General features: G+C 45.6%; 1 protein-coding gene across 5 annotated transcripts; it reads left to right on the forward strand.

Moving 5' to 3' along the window:
* Positions 1-14: 14 nt before the first annotated feature.
* Positions 15-13,586, forward strand: LOC140660115 (protein MIX23-like). Of its 5 annotated transcripts, XR_012045343.1 has the most exons (6): positions 15-173; positions 1,049-1,174; positions 1,705-1,851; positions 6,969-7,028; positions 9,277-9,396; positions 11,888-13,576. XR_012045343.1 is itself a non-coding variant. In XM_072880625.1 (5 exons), exons 1-5 carry the CDS (start codon positions 123-125, stop codon positions 9,343-9,345), a joined length of 453 nt encoding a protein of 150 aa, XP_072736726.1. In that variant the 5' UTR covers positions 15-122; the 3' UTR covers positions 9,346-13,583. The 5 variants fall into 5 exon arrangements, 4 of the variants coding, with proteins under 4 accessions (XP_072736726.1, XP_072736735.1, XP_072736754.1 ...); XM_072880625.1 differs by having other exon boundaries at positions 9,277-13,583; XM_072880653.1 differs by lacking the exon at positions 15-173 and adding an exon at positions 257-582 and having other exon boundaries at positions 9,277-13,585.
* Positions 13,587-14,451: the final 865 nt, after the last annotated feature.

The raw sequence follows: 14,451 nt of genomic DNA on the forward strand, positions 1-14,451 counted from the left end.
CGCGCCGCCAGGGGCCGCCCCCAGGCAGGGCCCGCCTCGCCCCGCCCCGCCCCGCCCCGCCCCGCGCGTCATCCCGCCTCCCCGCTGGATTGGCCGCCGCCTCGGCCCTCGGCCTTTCCAGTATGGCGGCGCCCAGCGGAGCGGCGAGCTGCGAGGACTTCGCCGAGTTCCAGGTAACCCGCTTGGGGCGGGGGGTGGCCCGAGGGCGGAGGGGGCGCTCCCGCCGCCTCCCCGCGCCGGCGCCCGGCGCGCTCCCGCCGCCTCCTCGCAGCGCCGCGCGGCCCCGAGGGAGCGTGCGCCCCGGGGGGGGGAGGCGAGGTCACCCCTCCCCGCAACGGTCGGGGTGCGGCGGCGGCGGCGGCAGGGTCCGGCCTTCCCCTCGCCTCCAGCGGCAGGAGCGCGGTGCTCTCTGGGAGGGAGCGGGGCAGGGGATCCCCCTCCCGAGGTCCCCCCTCCTTCCCGGGAGGGGGAGCCCGCGGCGTGGGAGCCTCCGTGGGCGGAGGGAGCTCCGTGGACACCTTCACCTTGTTTAATGAAGCGTGAAATACCACATATATCTTCGGCGGTGTGAGCAGCGTCCAGGTCGGCTGAGGTCGTGGAACCTGCCGCGTTTCTTAAACAGCTTGCCCTAAAAAAGGTGGTTTTTATTCGAAGTTTGCGCTTTTGCTGCAGGTTGTGCCTGGTTTCCCGCCTGGAAACGTTAACGGGAGGGGATGGGGCTTTGGACAGCGGCTCTCCGGCCTCTCTCGCAGGGAACCGCTGCGAGTAGGGCCCGGCTGCTGGGGCGGGCAGGGCCAGCGGGCTTCGGGGGGATGTTCGTTACTCAGCGCTGACTAGTTCTCTCCCTCCCTCTGGCCTTTGCTGCTAAGGAAACTAGTTGGTTTGCAGCACATACTCCTGCGTGCAGAAATTGTTCGTTTGGTGGGGGTTTTTGCTGTTTGTAAGCAATCTGATTAATTTTCTATTAAAAGATTTACAAAATTTTTTGCAGTAAGCTTTTCTCAGAGATAGAAGCAAAGATTTTTATTTTATTTTATTTTTAATACAGGAGTTGCTCAGGGTGATGAGGACGATTGATGACAGAATCGTCCACGAATTAAACACTACGATTCCAACAGCTTCCTTTGTGGGGAAAATTGATGCCGGCCAGACGTGTAAAGAGCTGTACCAGTCTGTGAGTGTGCGCTCCTTTGACTTTCAGCTCACTCCCTGATGTGTTATTAGGTGCAGTGGCCAGTAGAGCATCTTCAGTTTCTAGGGAAACCACTGCCTTGATATATCGTGCTTTATGTATCCATAACCGGCACGATCGACTTACATACGCGTGGTTTAGCTGCGTAGAGAACAGCTACTTCAGTTTAAAGCCACGCGTGGAACTTCCTTGTCTGCAATACCGATTCTTCGAGGCGTGCTTCAGGCTTCAGTGGATGGCGTTAGCCCAGTCCGCTTCTTTTAAAAACGGGTGCTAGCACACTTTTGCACTACTTTGCAAGACTCCTGCTCATGTATATCTTTGACTTTTGATCAAGTTGGTAGCTGCTGCTCAAAGCAGCGTTGCTTCCAACATGGGGATTATAGAGTCAAAGGGATTTCTATAGGCACAGCAGCACCTTGACTTCGGAAAGTCTCTCTTAAACTTGTAACTCAGAGGCTTTTATTCTCTGCTGAACTAATTGTTGTGACTTTCTTTCTCTCCCTACTTAGCTGATGGATGCTCACACCAGCAGAGAGAGAGTCATCAAAAACTGCATCGCTCAGACTTCCAGTGTAATGAAGACTCTCAGAGAAGAGAGGGAAAAGGCCCAGGATGACATAGCATTATTAAAGCAACTCAGGAAAGAGCAGACAAAGGTGAGTGGTGGTGCTTTTTAGAGATCACTTAGAGAGGAAGAAGAGGGTATCTTTCCCAAATGGAAAGACCGGTGTGATGGTGAGAACCTGAAGTGGGTCCTGACTCGGCCAGTCTTTTCCAAGGTTCTTGTTGGCTGGGTTTGTGAGAACCATTTCCCCTAGCCCACAAGACAGAGCTGCTTTTATCCTGCAAGTGGAGCATTTTCTGAGATCCCATTGCACAAATGCTGTAGAAAAACGTATACTTCCCCACAGTGGACTCTAAGCTTCACTAACACCACTTAGTGTACAACTTACCTGCAGCTTGCTTAGTCCTCTCAAAATGCCTGAAGGTTCATTTTGCCTTTTTGAGATCTTGTAAAACGAGTATACCTGCAAACGGCAAGTATGGGTGCCAAGATGCAAACACCAGAAGATAATGAAATATGGCTTTTGTGTATGTCTCTTGCGCCACACAGTTACGCAGCCTTAAAGCTGTCCCTTTTCATCATCACCCTGGGAAGCATCGTTCTCACTCGGTGTGTTAATTGGAGTTCCTGTCCTCTACAAGGAGCTGCCAGGCAACCTTGAATTCCACTTAACCAACTTTGTTGTTGTTTAGTATTTCTTGGATTAATTTTTTCAATATCTTGTGATAGTGTGAGAGAGACTTCTCGGTTTGCATAAGGAATTTTAATGAGCAAGCGCCCTCTCAACCTTGTGGCCTCTGGATGGAAAGTGTACTTCACCAGGCGTGAACAGAGGTGATCTAGATGGAGTATCAGAAGTGGAGAAGGGAACCCCACTGAAGCTCTTGCCCCCATTCCAGGGCCTCCTTTGTAGGGGAAAGGATACTGCATGTGTAGCTCTAGGAGTGGAGATAAGCAGGGATGTGAACTGTTCCATTGATTTCTCTTCCAGACCTGCTCTGTGTGGCTCGTGATCACTTTACATTTTTTTTCCACACCATAAGCTTGCAGCACATATCAAATAAGACTGCTTGCTTATTGGTTTTTTTGCATACACTGGCTAGGTGTGTCTGTTGTGTTCAGCAGTTTAGTGAGCCTTCCTCTATTGAGGACTGCCTTAACCACACTTTTGAGTTCCCAATGTAACGGTGAGTTCTTCTCATAACAGCCAGACATCCCACCACAGGTACATATATGGTGTCGTATATCCTGGGTACATATAGGGTCGTATATCCTGGGTACAGCTTTCCCTGCTGCAGTACTGTAACACTTGAAGAGATTGGTCCTGAATTTTGCTTTTGCAGTGCTGAACTTCCTCAAAACCACTTGCCCCTGTACTTCCAAGAGGAGCCTGTTGTAACCCCTGTTTCAAAGAGCAGTTGAATGCTGATGCAGTTGTAGTTAAAGGGCTTCCTCAGGAGATGATTTGAACTCAAGCACCTGATTTTTCCCAGACATTGAGTGAGCAAACTGTTTGTTCATGTGCTTTTCAGAGAAGTGCTCTGTCGTGAACTCAGATTTGCAGAACCAGGTGGCAGGTGAGTGGTTTTATTCTTAAAGCCTCACTTACGGAACTGCTAACAAGAATCCATACCAGTTTGGAAAACTAGAATGGTAGCTTAGTATTTTCTACAAATTTTGTTTGCACAGCCAATTCTTTAAATTGTTTACTTACTGAGCCCAAAACCCATCACTCACTAGGATGATCACAATGATAATGTTTAATAATTGGAGGTGATTTCAAATGCTAAAAGCAATCCATGATTTGGAAACATCCCAGAAATCTTTTGATGAGGTGACCTCAAATTTGCACTTGTACTTTATGAGGTGTTGTCCCCCTGCTTTTTTTTTTTGGTTCTCTGTGAGGGTTGGTGTTTTTTCTAGAACTCAAATAAGCTGTCTTGAGAACACATCCTATGTTTAAGATTATGCATTTCAAATATATATTCACCTGGTTGCAATACAGATCTGTTTTCTCTTGTTATTTGTGTTTCTCTCATCCTGCTAATGGTACAAATTGGAGGACTTCTGGGTCACTGAGTAAGAAAACTTGGAGTAGTGTCAGTCTAGCAGCCAGTTCTTTTAGTCCATTTACATTAAAACATCATTTGATTATTGTATTAATTTGTTATCATCTTAGTTTACTTGAATGAAGTGTCATAAACTATCCAACCAAATAAATTCTGGAAATCCAAAATCACAGAATCACAGAATCGTATAGGTTGGAAAAGACCTTTAAGATCATCGAGTCCAACCATTAACCTAACGCTACCAAGACCACCACTATACCATGTCCCTAAGCACCTCATCCAAACGTCTTTTAAATACTTCCAGGGATGGCGACTCAACCACTTCCCTGGGCAGCCTGTTCCAACGCTTGATAACCCTTTCAGTGAAGTAAAATTTCCTAATATCCAGTCTAAACCTCCCCTGGTGCAACTTGAGGCCATTTCCTCTCGTCCTATCACTTGTTACCTGAGAGAAGAGACCGACCCCCACCTCTCTACAACCTCCTTTCAGGTAGTTGTAGAGAGCGAGAAGGTCTTCCCTCAGCCTCCTTTTCTCCAGGCTAAACAACCCCAGTTCCCTCAGCCGCTCCTCATAAGACTTCTGCTCTAGACCCTTCACCAGCTTCGTTGCCCTTCTCTGGACACACTCCAGCACCTCAATGTCTCTCTTGTAGTGAGAGGCCCAAAACTGAACACAGTATTCGAGGTGCGGCCTCACCAGTGCTGAGTACAGGGGCACGATCACTTCCCTAGTCCTGCTGGCCACGCTATTTTTGATACAAGCCAGGATGCCATTGGCTTTCTTGGCCACCTGGGCACACTGCTGGCTCATATTCAGGCGGCTGTCAACCAACACCCCCAGGTCCTTCTCTGCCAGCCAGCTTTCCAGCCACTCTTCTCCAAGCCTGTAGCGTTGCATGGGGTTGCTGTGGCGCAGGTGCAGGACCTTGCACTTAGCCTTGTTGAACCCCATACAATTGACCTCGGCCCATCGATCCAGCCTGTCCAGGTCCCTCTGTAGAGCCTTCCTACCCTGAAGCAGATCAACACTCCCGCACAACTTGGTGTCATCTGCAAACTTACTGAGGGTGCACTCAATCCCTTCGTCCAGATCATTGGTAAAGATATTAAACAGAACTGGCCCCAACACAGAGCGCTGGGGAACACCGCTTGTGACCGGCCGCCAACTGGAGTAAACTCCATTCACCACCACTCTTTGGGCCCAGCCATCCAGCCAGTTCTTTACCCAGCAAAGAGTACACCCATCAAAGCCATGAGCAGCCAGTTTCTCCAGGAGAATGCTGTGGGAAACCGTGTCAAAGGCTTTACTGAAGTCTAAATAGACAACATCCACAGCCTTTCCCTCATCCACTAGGCGGGTCACCTTGTCGTAGAAGGAGATCAGGTTGGTCAAGCAGGACCTGCCTTTCCTGAACCCATGCTGGCTGGGCTTGATCCCTTGGTTATCCTCCACGTGCTGTGTGATGGCACTCAGGATGATCTGCTCCATCAGCTTCCCCGGTACCGAGGTCAGGCTGACAGGCCTGTAGTTCCCCACGTCCTCCTTCTGGCCCTTCTTGAAGATGGGTGTCACATTTGCTAATCTCCAGTCAACTGGGACCTCCCCACTTAGCCAGGACTGCTGGTAAATGATGGAAAGGGGCTTGGTGGGCACATGGTGAGCACAAAACACTGTTGAGCTTTGTGAGCTTGGTGAGCACAAAACATACAGCATAATGATTATTAGCTTTATCAATCGAATTAGTAAGGCTTCTTAAAATGTCAGAGTATTTTTTAAAAACAACAAAAAAACCCCCTTGTATAGTCATGTTGGTTAACACTTTCTTGCTGTTCAGGTCTGCAACTCTAAGGAAAAGGCTAAAGTAGTAGTTTTGCTTAGCCTTGGTGTCAATGGCAATTAATTTGACAGTCCAGATGATTGTGAACCTATTTACATCCTCCAGCAGGAAAAACGTTTCTTTGAACTGCTAAAGGTCTTCTGAGTGGTTATTTTATAGAGACTAATCCTGGTCATCTAGTCACTCTGTTGATGCTGGATTGTTATTTCAAACCGTTTGGGGTCCTGTTGAGTAGGTGAAAGTTAATCCAACAACTGTATTAGCTGTGTGTGTCTGGACATCTTACTTGGAAGGTTTTTGGTGGGATTGCTGTCTTAGCTTGCACCTGTTCACCAGCTCTCCAATTGGAACTATGTATTTAAGATGGATAAACTCTGATCCTTAGTCTGTTGTGTTAAAGACTCCACAAAAATACATCCTAAACGTAGGGGAAAATGGCAGATGGTTCTTATATCTCCTACTGTTGCTTCAGGGCCTCATGGCAGGGTCAAATTACCACAGGTCTCCTGAACACAACTGTCACACGTGCCCCTTGGAGTTTCTAATAGGTGTGAAACAAAGAGATTCTTACACTTCTCATGGGTCGAGTGAGTGCTCAAGAACTGTGTATTGTGGTAGTTCTTGCCGGAGCTTTTGCATCCGTGTAAACCTGATTTGTCCTACTGTGATCACGTAACGTATTAACTGGTTCAGATAGCATGAACATATGTGATCTGTTCTTGTAGACCTTTTTTTTGGTCAGTGCACAGAGTAGACAGCAAAGGAAGCGGAGGGGATCTCTTTATGATCTTAATTCTAAATCCAGAATCTGAGACCTGTGTGTTCAGTCCTATCTTTGCTGCCAGCTCCCTATGTGACTCTAATAATGTATGTGTGGAAGAATGACAACTCAAGGCTGCAGAGGTAACCCCAGCACTGGCATTCTCCATGACAAGTGCTTGAATTAGGCGTAGTTATTTTTGTCTGCGAAGCCATTAACGTTAATCAGTTAATTGCTAGCAAATCTTGATGGGCAATATTTAAGAACGGAGCATTAGTAATCAGGAGCTACTTCTGCCAGGCTTGCATTGCGAGTCTGCCTTCACCGTGCCCCTGCAGACTTCAGTCTGCCCCAAGTTTTGGCTGAATGGAAGGGCCAGACTTTCAGGAAGATTACGGATCGTGCCCTTCAGTTTGCACCATCGGAGGGGATGTGCACCTGGTACTGGGGTTGTGATGTAGAAAGGTGCAATGGTAGCAAATACTGAAGGCTGCAGGGAGGCCTGTTTGACAATAACCTCTTTATCTGTTACTCTCTGCAGTTGAAATTGATGCAGTCGGAGCTGAATGTTGAAGAAGTGGTAAACGACAGAAGCTGGAAGGTACTCAGTCATTTAAAATAGTGATGATGTTCTGTCCCAACAGACAGTCCTGCAGTGGAGGTGTGGGACCGGTGCCTTATGAGGCAGGTTAATTAGAAATACGTGAGGGCAGTGCTGAGGGAAATGTTTCAGATCAGTCATTTTCCCAGTTCTGGATGCAGAAATCAAAGCTTTTCAGCTGCACTGCAAAGGAAAGAAAACCATCTGATTTAGGGGGGAGGAAGGACTGTGGACTACTCCCTGCATAGATCCCTTTCTCTGCCTTGCCCAGTGGCTAAGGACTCTGTAGACTTTTCTGTGGTGGCCTGTCTGAAAAGCTTTGCTGGGCCTCTAACAATGTCACAGGGATGAGTCTTTCAAATTTGGTTGTGTTTGGTACTGATCATGCTTCTGAGCAAGCAGAGGCCAGAGGAGGGTGGGGCTGTAGAAGCTGAACCTTTTCTTGATGGAGCTTCTGTGGGCCTGGACTGATGCTCCCCTGGTGCAAAGGGCAGGCTTGCCGTCGCTCTCCTGCGTCAATAGAGTGGGTAGATCACCCTCTGGATTGGTGGCCCCAGACACTGTCTTGTTATAAAGTGATCTGAACACTGAGCTTAAATTCTGAGGTGGCTGTATTCTGTCACTGCAGCATTTTACGTCTAGCATCCTTTTCTCACTTGTTGTAGCTTTTCAGAGCTTTCAATACTGTATAGAGAACCTCTTTCCCTCTCTAAATGCGAAAAGGATTTTTGCAAATACCTGGTACCAGCTGCAGCTCCCTTTTTAATCTCTGCTTCAGGATTTTAGTCCTCTAGATTGCATCAGCATAAATGCAATACGGCTTGTGTATTCTTGGAGGTCTAGTCACCACAATACAGCTCAATGCAGGCTGATTAGATGAGCATCTACAGGTTTTTCCAGGTATGCTTTGCTGTCCATACTGCCTCTGTACTGTCTGAAAAAGCTAATCATGCCCTTAAGCTTAATTAATTTAAAGCCAGCTCAGATATGACTTAAGCGACACTGCAGCCTTAACAACATGCTGCAGGCCACCAGTGACAAACGTTTTATGGCAACACTGCTGTCAGTTTTATTTAAAAGGGGTGGGGGGAAGACCTGCCCCACCCTATCTCCATTCTGAAGCCCAGAGTTGGCACCAAAGTTAGCACTGATGCCAGTGGTTTCCTGTAGCTGCATTAAGCTTTTGCTAGTGACAGAAATGTCCAATTTTCCTGAAGATGGCGAACGTTTCATTTATAAATTGTGAGGTATGCGTGGTGCAGAGATATCTTAGCCTGCTAGCGTTTAAAGTAGGGCTTGAAGAGAAAAGTGTTTCTGGGTTTTATCTCCAGCTCTGCTATTGTCTCCATCTGAATATAGGCATAACTGTCTCGTTTAGCTGCCTGTAAAAATACCTCACTGAAGGAATTAGACCCAATCATAGTTGTGGACCAAATGCAATTTGTTATGTGGAAGTGGTTACTGGTGTGCAGGTGAGGACCTCCACTCTTTTTTTTACCGTTGCAGACTTTTAGTTGGAAACTACACGTATGTATTTACATTAACCCTAACCAGCTGAAAACTGATTGGAATAATCTGATTAGGAAACAGTTATTTTCAAACACTTGCTCTGGGTAGCTGTAGCAATAGTGGCATACAGAAAGACGCTGCTTTATAGAAATGCATGCGGCGGAATTTTGTTTGGCTGATACCAAGCAAGGAATTGACTTCCAAAACAAGACACTTGCATTAGCCTCTGTACAGCACCTCCACACTGGAGTTGATCGTTGGAGTGTTTTGCATTAATATGTAAAAGACAGCAAAATCAAACTTCTGCGTAGTAACATGAATGTTAAGTTACCTCAAGCACTGTTTTTCCTGTCTGAAAAATGAGAATAGCACTTCACAGGTAGACCAATGGAGTTAGCTGGCCTGAGTAACACACTGAGATCTCTGGGTCAATGATCCTAAAAATAGGAGGCAGTGTTAGTAAGATTGCAGTATTGATCAGCCTTCCATAGGCTGCAGAGTTACTGTTAAAGATGCTTTAAAAGTTTGCATGATAGCAAGCTGGAAGCTGCAATTTTTTTGATGTGGTGTTTGATGCAAGAGACCCTTACAGTGTTTTAGAGTGTATTTCCAGTAACAACAGAAGACAGCTTGTCACAACAGCTGTTCACAGTCACAACAGATCGAACAGTCACAACAAATGATCACAGTCATATGCTTTCACCAAGCTGTAACTTTTATGTACTTCTTTTCTCTGCAGTCCTGGACAAGATTGAATTCCTGCAGAGCCATGAGAATCAAGAGATTTATCAGAAGGCCTTTGATCTGATTGAGCACTACTGTGGAACAGAGGATGAAAGACAGCAGCATTGCCCCACAGGTGGATATCAGCCAGCAACAGTACATCTTCCAGCAGAGTGAGGCTCCCATGGAAGGCTTCCAGCTCTGAGGTGCCCCTGTGCTGTGTGCTCCTCTAGCCAATCCTGTTGTCAAGCCACAAGCCACCCGTGGAGTGATTCTCTCAATGTTTTCCATAAGCCTGTTTGCGCTCATTTGCTTGCGTTGTGCACATGCTTTTACATACGTCTGGAAAACTTTTGGCTCTCCATGGCAGGATGCCCCCTCCTTGGCAAGTGGTCGCCAGAATCACCTTTCTCCTCTACATTCTGAACCTCTCCACTGTCATCTTCATTGAGTTGAGGCACCTTTCTATACTTTGAGATATTCCCTGCTCCTATTACAGGAAAATAATCCCTCCTCCACTAGCCCCCCACACTCCTGGCATCCAAGATAAGGCTTCCTTTCTCATGTATTTGCTACAGTGTGTGCCTACAGTCCAGGGAGGCATTCAGACTTTCTGAGAACATAGCTGAATTAATTCCCCATACTCTTTCCTGGATGCCTCTTTGGATGGCTGTGAGATGCATTAAATCTTCACATGCAATGTATCTACTTTGCTCTGTGCGCCAGCTGGGGTTATTGGCGTATAGAACCTGTTACAAGTAATGGAATAAGTTCTCTATCCCCTGCAACAACAGGCTGCAATGGACATGTTTTCTGGTTCTTAAGAATACTGAAAACATCTGGCCCCATCCCTTCTCAACACTGAGCTCTCAAGCTGGATTGCAGACCATGGTGGAGATTTGTGTACCTTCCCAGTCTTTCCTCTCCATCCACAAAAAAAGAGCCTGTGAATAGGTCACTCTTACCACCTCCCCAGAAATGACTTTCCAAACCAGCTTCTAGAATGGAGAAGCTGCCCCCACTTCTGCTTGCCAGCACAGTGTGATCCAGCTGGGCCTTCTTTAAAAACCAAGCCCTTCCTGACATCATGCTCCAGAGTCTGGTCCTTGGTATTATAGTTATGGCTGAAAAATTCCTGTCTGCCTCTTTACATGTTTACACGGTGTGACTTGAACAGATTTATCTTCTGAAAAATTACCTTCTGAATACAGAAATCTTAATTTGTAAAACTTAGCACAAGGAGCGTTAGATCTCCTTTTCATTTTCACAAGACAAGAGCTTCCTCTCCAGCTCACCTGATAAAATAGAGTCCTTCTGGTCAAGCCCCTTATTTAACAACTAAAATGACACTACATTCAAAGGATAGTAATATGACACCTGGATCCACCTGGCCCTTTCATTTCATTTTTTCCTTTTGCTGTTTATGGGACTTCAGGTGAATTAGCATGGAAGGCATGGTTCCTACAGGTGACATCTATAAGGCATTGCTGACTGCATGACAGCTGTCATCCGCAGCTGTAGACTGCCCTTGTGCTAGCAGCATGTTCTTGGCTCCTCAACCTGCCTGGATCACAGACATGATGCAAAGGCCAGCCACTCCTCACTGAGTTCAGCTGATGTTGACACCAAACTCTTCACACAACTGGGGAAATGTCATGTGATTGGAAGTGGCAGTTCCATTTCTGTAAAGGCAATGGATTCTCCAGGCCATCCACTCCCCCCTGCATTGTATGTTCTTTCAAGCCATTTTGGATGCTCGGAACACACATTTGTCCAGTGTAAACATTTCAAAATCGCCACTGACAACTGCAGTGTCATGTACGTGTGGTAAATGTTAGTGGCCAAACTGTCTGCAAAATCTTCCTTATGACTTCTCTCAGTGACAAGCCACTGCAAAAGCAAAACCAGCCCATTGGATACAGAATAATAAAAACATATAAATCACTTGTCAAACTGCTGAAATAAGCTAGGCAAAGGCCTGAACATCAGCGCTGTGTGACCATTATTTAAATACAGTCTTCAGTTCTGTCTGTGAGTCAGGATGGAGACTCTGACCTGTGTGGCCACTGCAGAAGCCACCTGCTGCCTCCCTAGCTAAGCCAGCTGGCCTCCACCTTCCCTCTCCCAGTTATTTTCTCTAGTGCTGCTTTGTGCTGAAGAAACATTTAGTTTACTGCACTTGATCTGTAAATGGACTTCGATTCTTTGTAATTTTAGGGGGTTATATCTGGTGGTTAATTTAAAAAAAGCAAAAAACCCCTCAATGTTGCCTTTACATCACACATAAATAACTGTGTTTCTCTTTTCTTGAAGGGTGATAGAAGCACTGATTAGTAGCAAAATCTTGTTTTAGCTTTTGGATATTTTTGTGCTGGATTTTTTTACGTGTAAATTTCCAATAACGTCATTTCTATAAGATTTGTTTAAAATCATGTACCTCTTATTGAATGGTATAAAAATGCTACATATTTTGTAAACAAATCTGAGCAACGTGTGTGTGCATATATTCTGTATATTCATATATGTATATTCTGTGTATATGTACACACACACGTATATATACACACACATACATATATGTGTGTATATATATACACATATCTATATATATGTGTTTTCTCTTCCAGGCTAGTGAAAACAACGTTGTGCATGGGCATTTCCCTCCCCTGCCCTCCAAGAAAATAATGACAATTGCCTCAAAATGAGTGAATTAAAAAAAGAGTCTATTTAAGCTGAATGGTGTGCTTTCCTGTGTAAGGAGCCTGGCCAGTGTTTGTTACTTTGCTGTGGATATGTGAATTCAGAGCAGATAAGTATAAATCTTTAAACCTGGTATGTTTGTTTGAAGTGACAGGCCTGGTTGACATAGGTAATATTGTTGTCATATATACTTAGACTGTGTAAGGCACTTAACTGGTACGGCGTAATATTTTGAGTGAAAAATAAAACTATACTAAAATCAACATGGCACACATTAAATGGATTAAAATGTGGCTAACTCATAGGTCTCAATTTAATTTTAAATGGTGCTTAATTGAGTGCATTTCCATCAGGATCTTCCAGCAACCAGTTCTTGGCCTTGCTTTGCTTAGCCTTATTAATAGGTTGAAAAGAAACAAAATCTACTTCTGACAAAGGCTGCAAATTGTATGAGTATGGAAGGGAGATCAGACTTGTGAATTATGAAAGGAACAGCTCACTGATACAGACTGATTAGAATTACTTGGTAAGCCAAGGGCAAGTAAACTATTTGCATTTTAATAGAACCAAACGTGTAGTGTAACATTACCCATCTAATAAATAACATTCAGGCCACAGGTGAAGGACTGTGTTTTGGAGGAAAAGTGTTGCTGAAAGAGTATGAGGATCATTATACATTATTGCTTGAACACTACTTCCTAACACAATTCTGTGTGGCTAGTGTAATGCTCACAGGTACATAAAGAAATCTTTAGTAGAAATGGGGAATTTATATTAACTTTGTATTTGGCATTGGTGAAACTTTTTTATAGGAAGACTCTCAGTGTTGCTATCAGCAGTTAAAGAGGGATGCTAAAAAATTGGGAACAGCAATGACTAAAAAGGTTGCAAGTTCCATTCAGGTGAGAAACGAGGCACTTTTTTAGACTGACATGAGAGTAACAAGGGTTACATCCCCTGCTAGAAACACTGAAAACAGTATTCTCTGCTTTCCTGAAGGATGTGCTGCTGCTCAAACAAGAACTATGTCAGAGAATGCCTGTAGCTTCCCCTTTCATGAAGGTCACACTGTGTTTTGAATGATCTGTTCTTGTTTTGTGTGTCAGTAGGAGGCAGCATGGTCTCATGTGTAGAGGATAGGCCAGGGAGCTGTTGGGGTTCTTGGGTTCTTCTCTTAGCTCTGCCAGAAAAGTGATCTCATTGTCCTGGTTTCGGCTGGGATAGAGTTAATTTTCTTCCTAGTAGCGGGTATAGTGCTGTGCTTTGGATTTTAGTATGAGAATAATATTGATAACATGCTGATGTTTTGGCTGTCGCTAAGCGGTATTTACATTGGTCAAGGACTTCTTTTTCTTCAGCTCCCCATGCTCTGCCAGGGGCCCAAGAAATGGGAGGGGGCACAGCCAGGATAGTTGATCCAAACTGACCAAAGGGCTATTCCATATCATATGATGTCATGCCCAGTATATAAACTGGGGGAGTTGGCCGGGGGGTAGCAATCGCTGCTCGGGGACTGGCTGGGCATCGGTCAGTGGGTGGTAAGCGGTTGTATCATTATTTATTATTATTATTATTATTATTATTATTATTATTATTTTCCCTTCCCCCCCCCCTTGGGTTTTGTTTCTCTCTCTCTCTCTCTCTCGTTGTTTTCCTTCTCATTATAATTAATTATTATTATTACTATTATTTTGTTCCAATTATTAAACTGTTCTTATCTCAACCCACGAGTTTTCTTACTTTTGCTCTTCCGATTCTCTCCCCCATCCCACCGGGGGGGGGAGTGAGTGAGCGGCTGCGTGGTGCTTAGCTGCCGGCTGGGGCTAAACCACGACAGTCCTTTTTGGTGCCCAACGTGGGGCTCAAAGGGTTTGAGATAATGACAGAGTTGATTGGAATGTGCCAGATAGAATTTATAGCTGTTATGGCTGCTTAGCTATTAATCAGCAGGCTTCTGTGCTTGCCATAGACTTGCTTGCCTTACTGTATGTTAGAGTCTAGGGCTCGTTAGTGGCTGCTTTTTGCTTTCACTGCTTGCCGTGCTGCTGTACTGCTTATCATCTTACTCTCCTGTGCTTGGGAACATGTTCATAACAGCAATGGCCTTCCACCTGGGCTGGCAGATGGCCAGGGCATCGCTGCTGTTTCTGTGCTGCTGTACTGGACAGGCTGGAACTCCGGTGTGAACTCGAGTCGAAGGGACTGTGACCTGTGGATGAATCCACATGGGAGCAGGACACCCCGAAGCGTCTGTGCCCATGGATTAGCCCGTGCCAGAGCAGGTATATCTTGAAATGTCTGTGGCCATGGTTATGTCCGTGCCACAGCAGGTATACCTCTGAAGGGATTGTGGCCCAAGGATAAGTCCACGCTGGATAAGGTGCACCTCGAAGCATCTGTGGCTGTGGATGAAGTCCATGCTGCAGCAGGTGCACCTCAAAGCATCTGTGGCTGTGGATAAAGTCCATGCTGCAGCAGGTACACTTCGAAG

Source organism: Ciconia boyciana, chromosome 1 (genome assembly GCF_034638445.1).
Source record: "Ciconia boyciana chromosome 1, ASM3463844v1, whole genome shotgun sequence".
NCBI lineage: Eukaryota > Metazoa > Chordata > Aves > Ciconiiformes > Ciconiidae > Ciconia > Ciconia boyciana.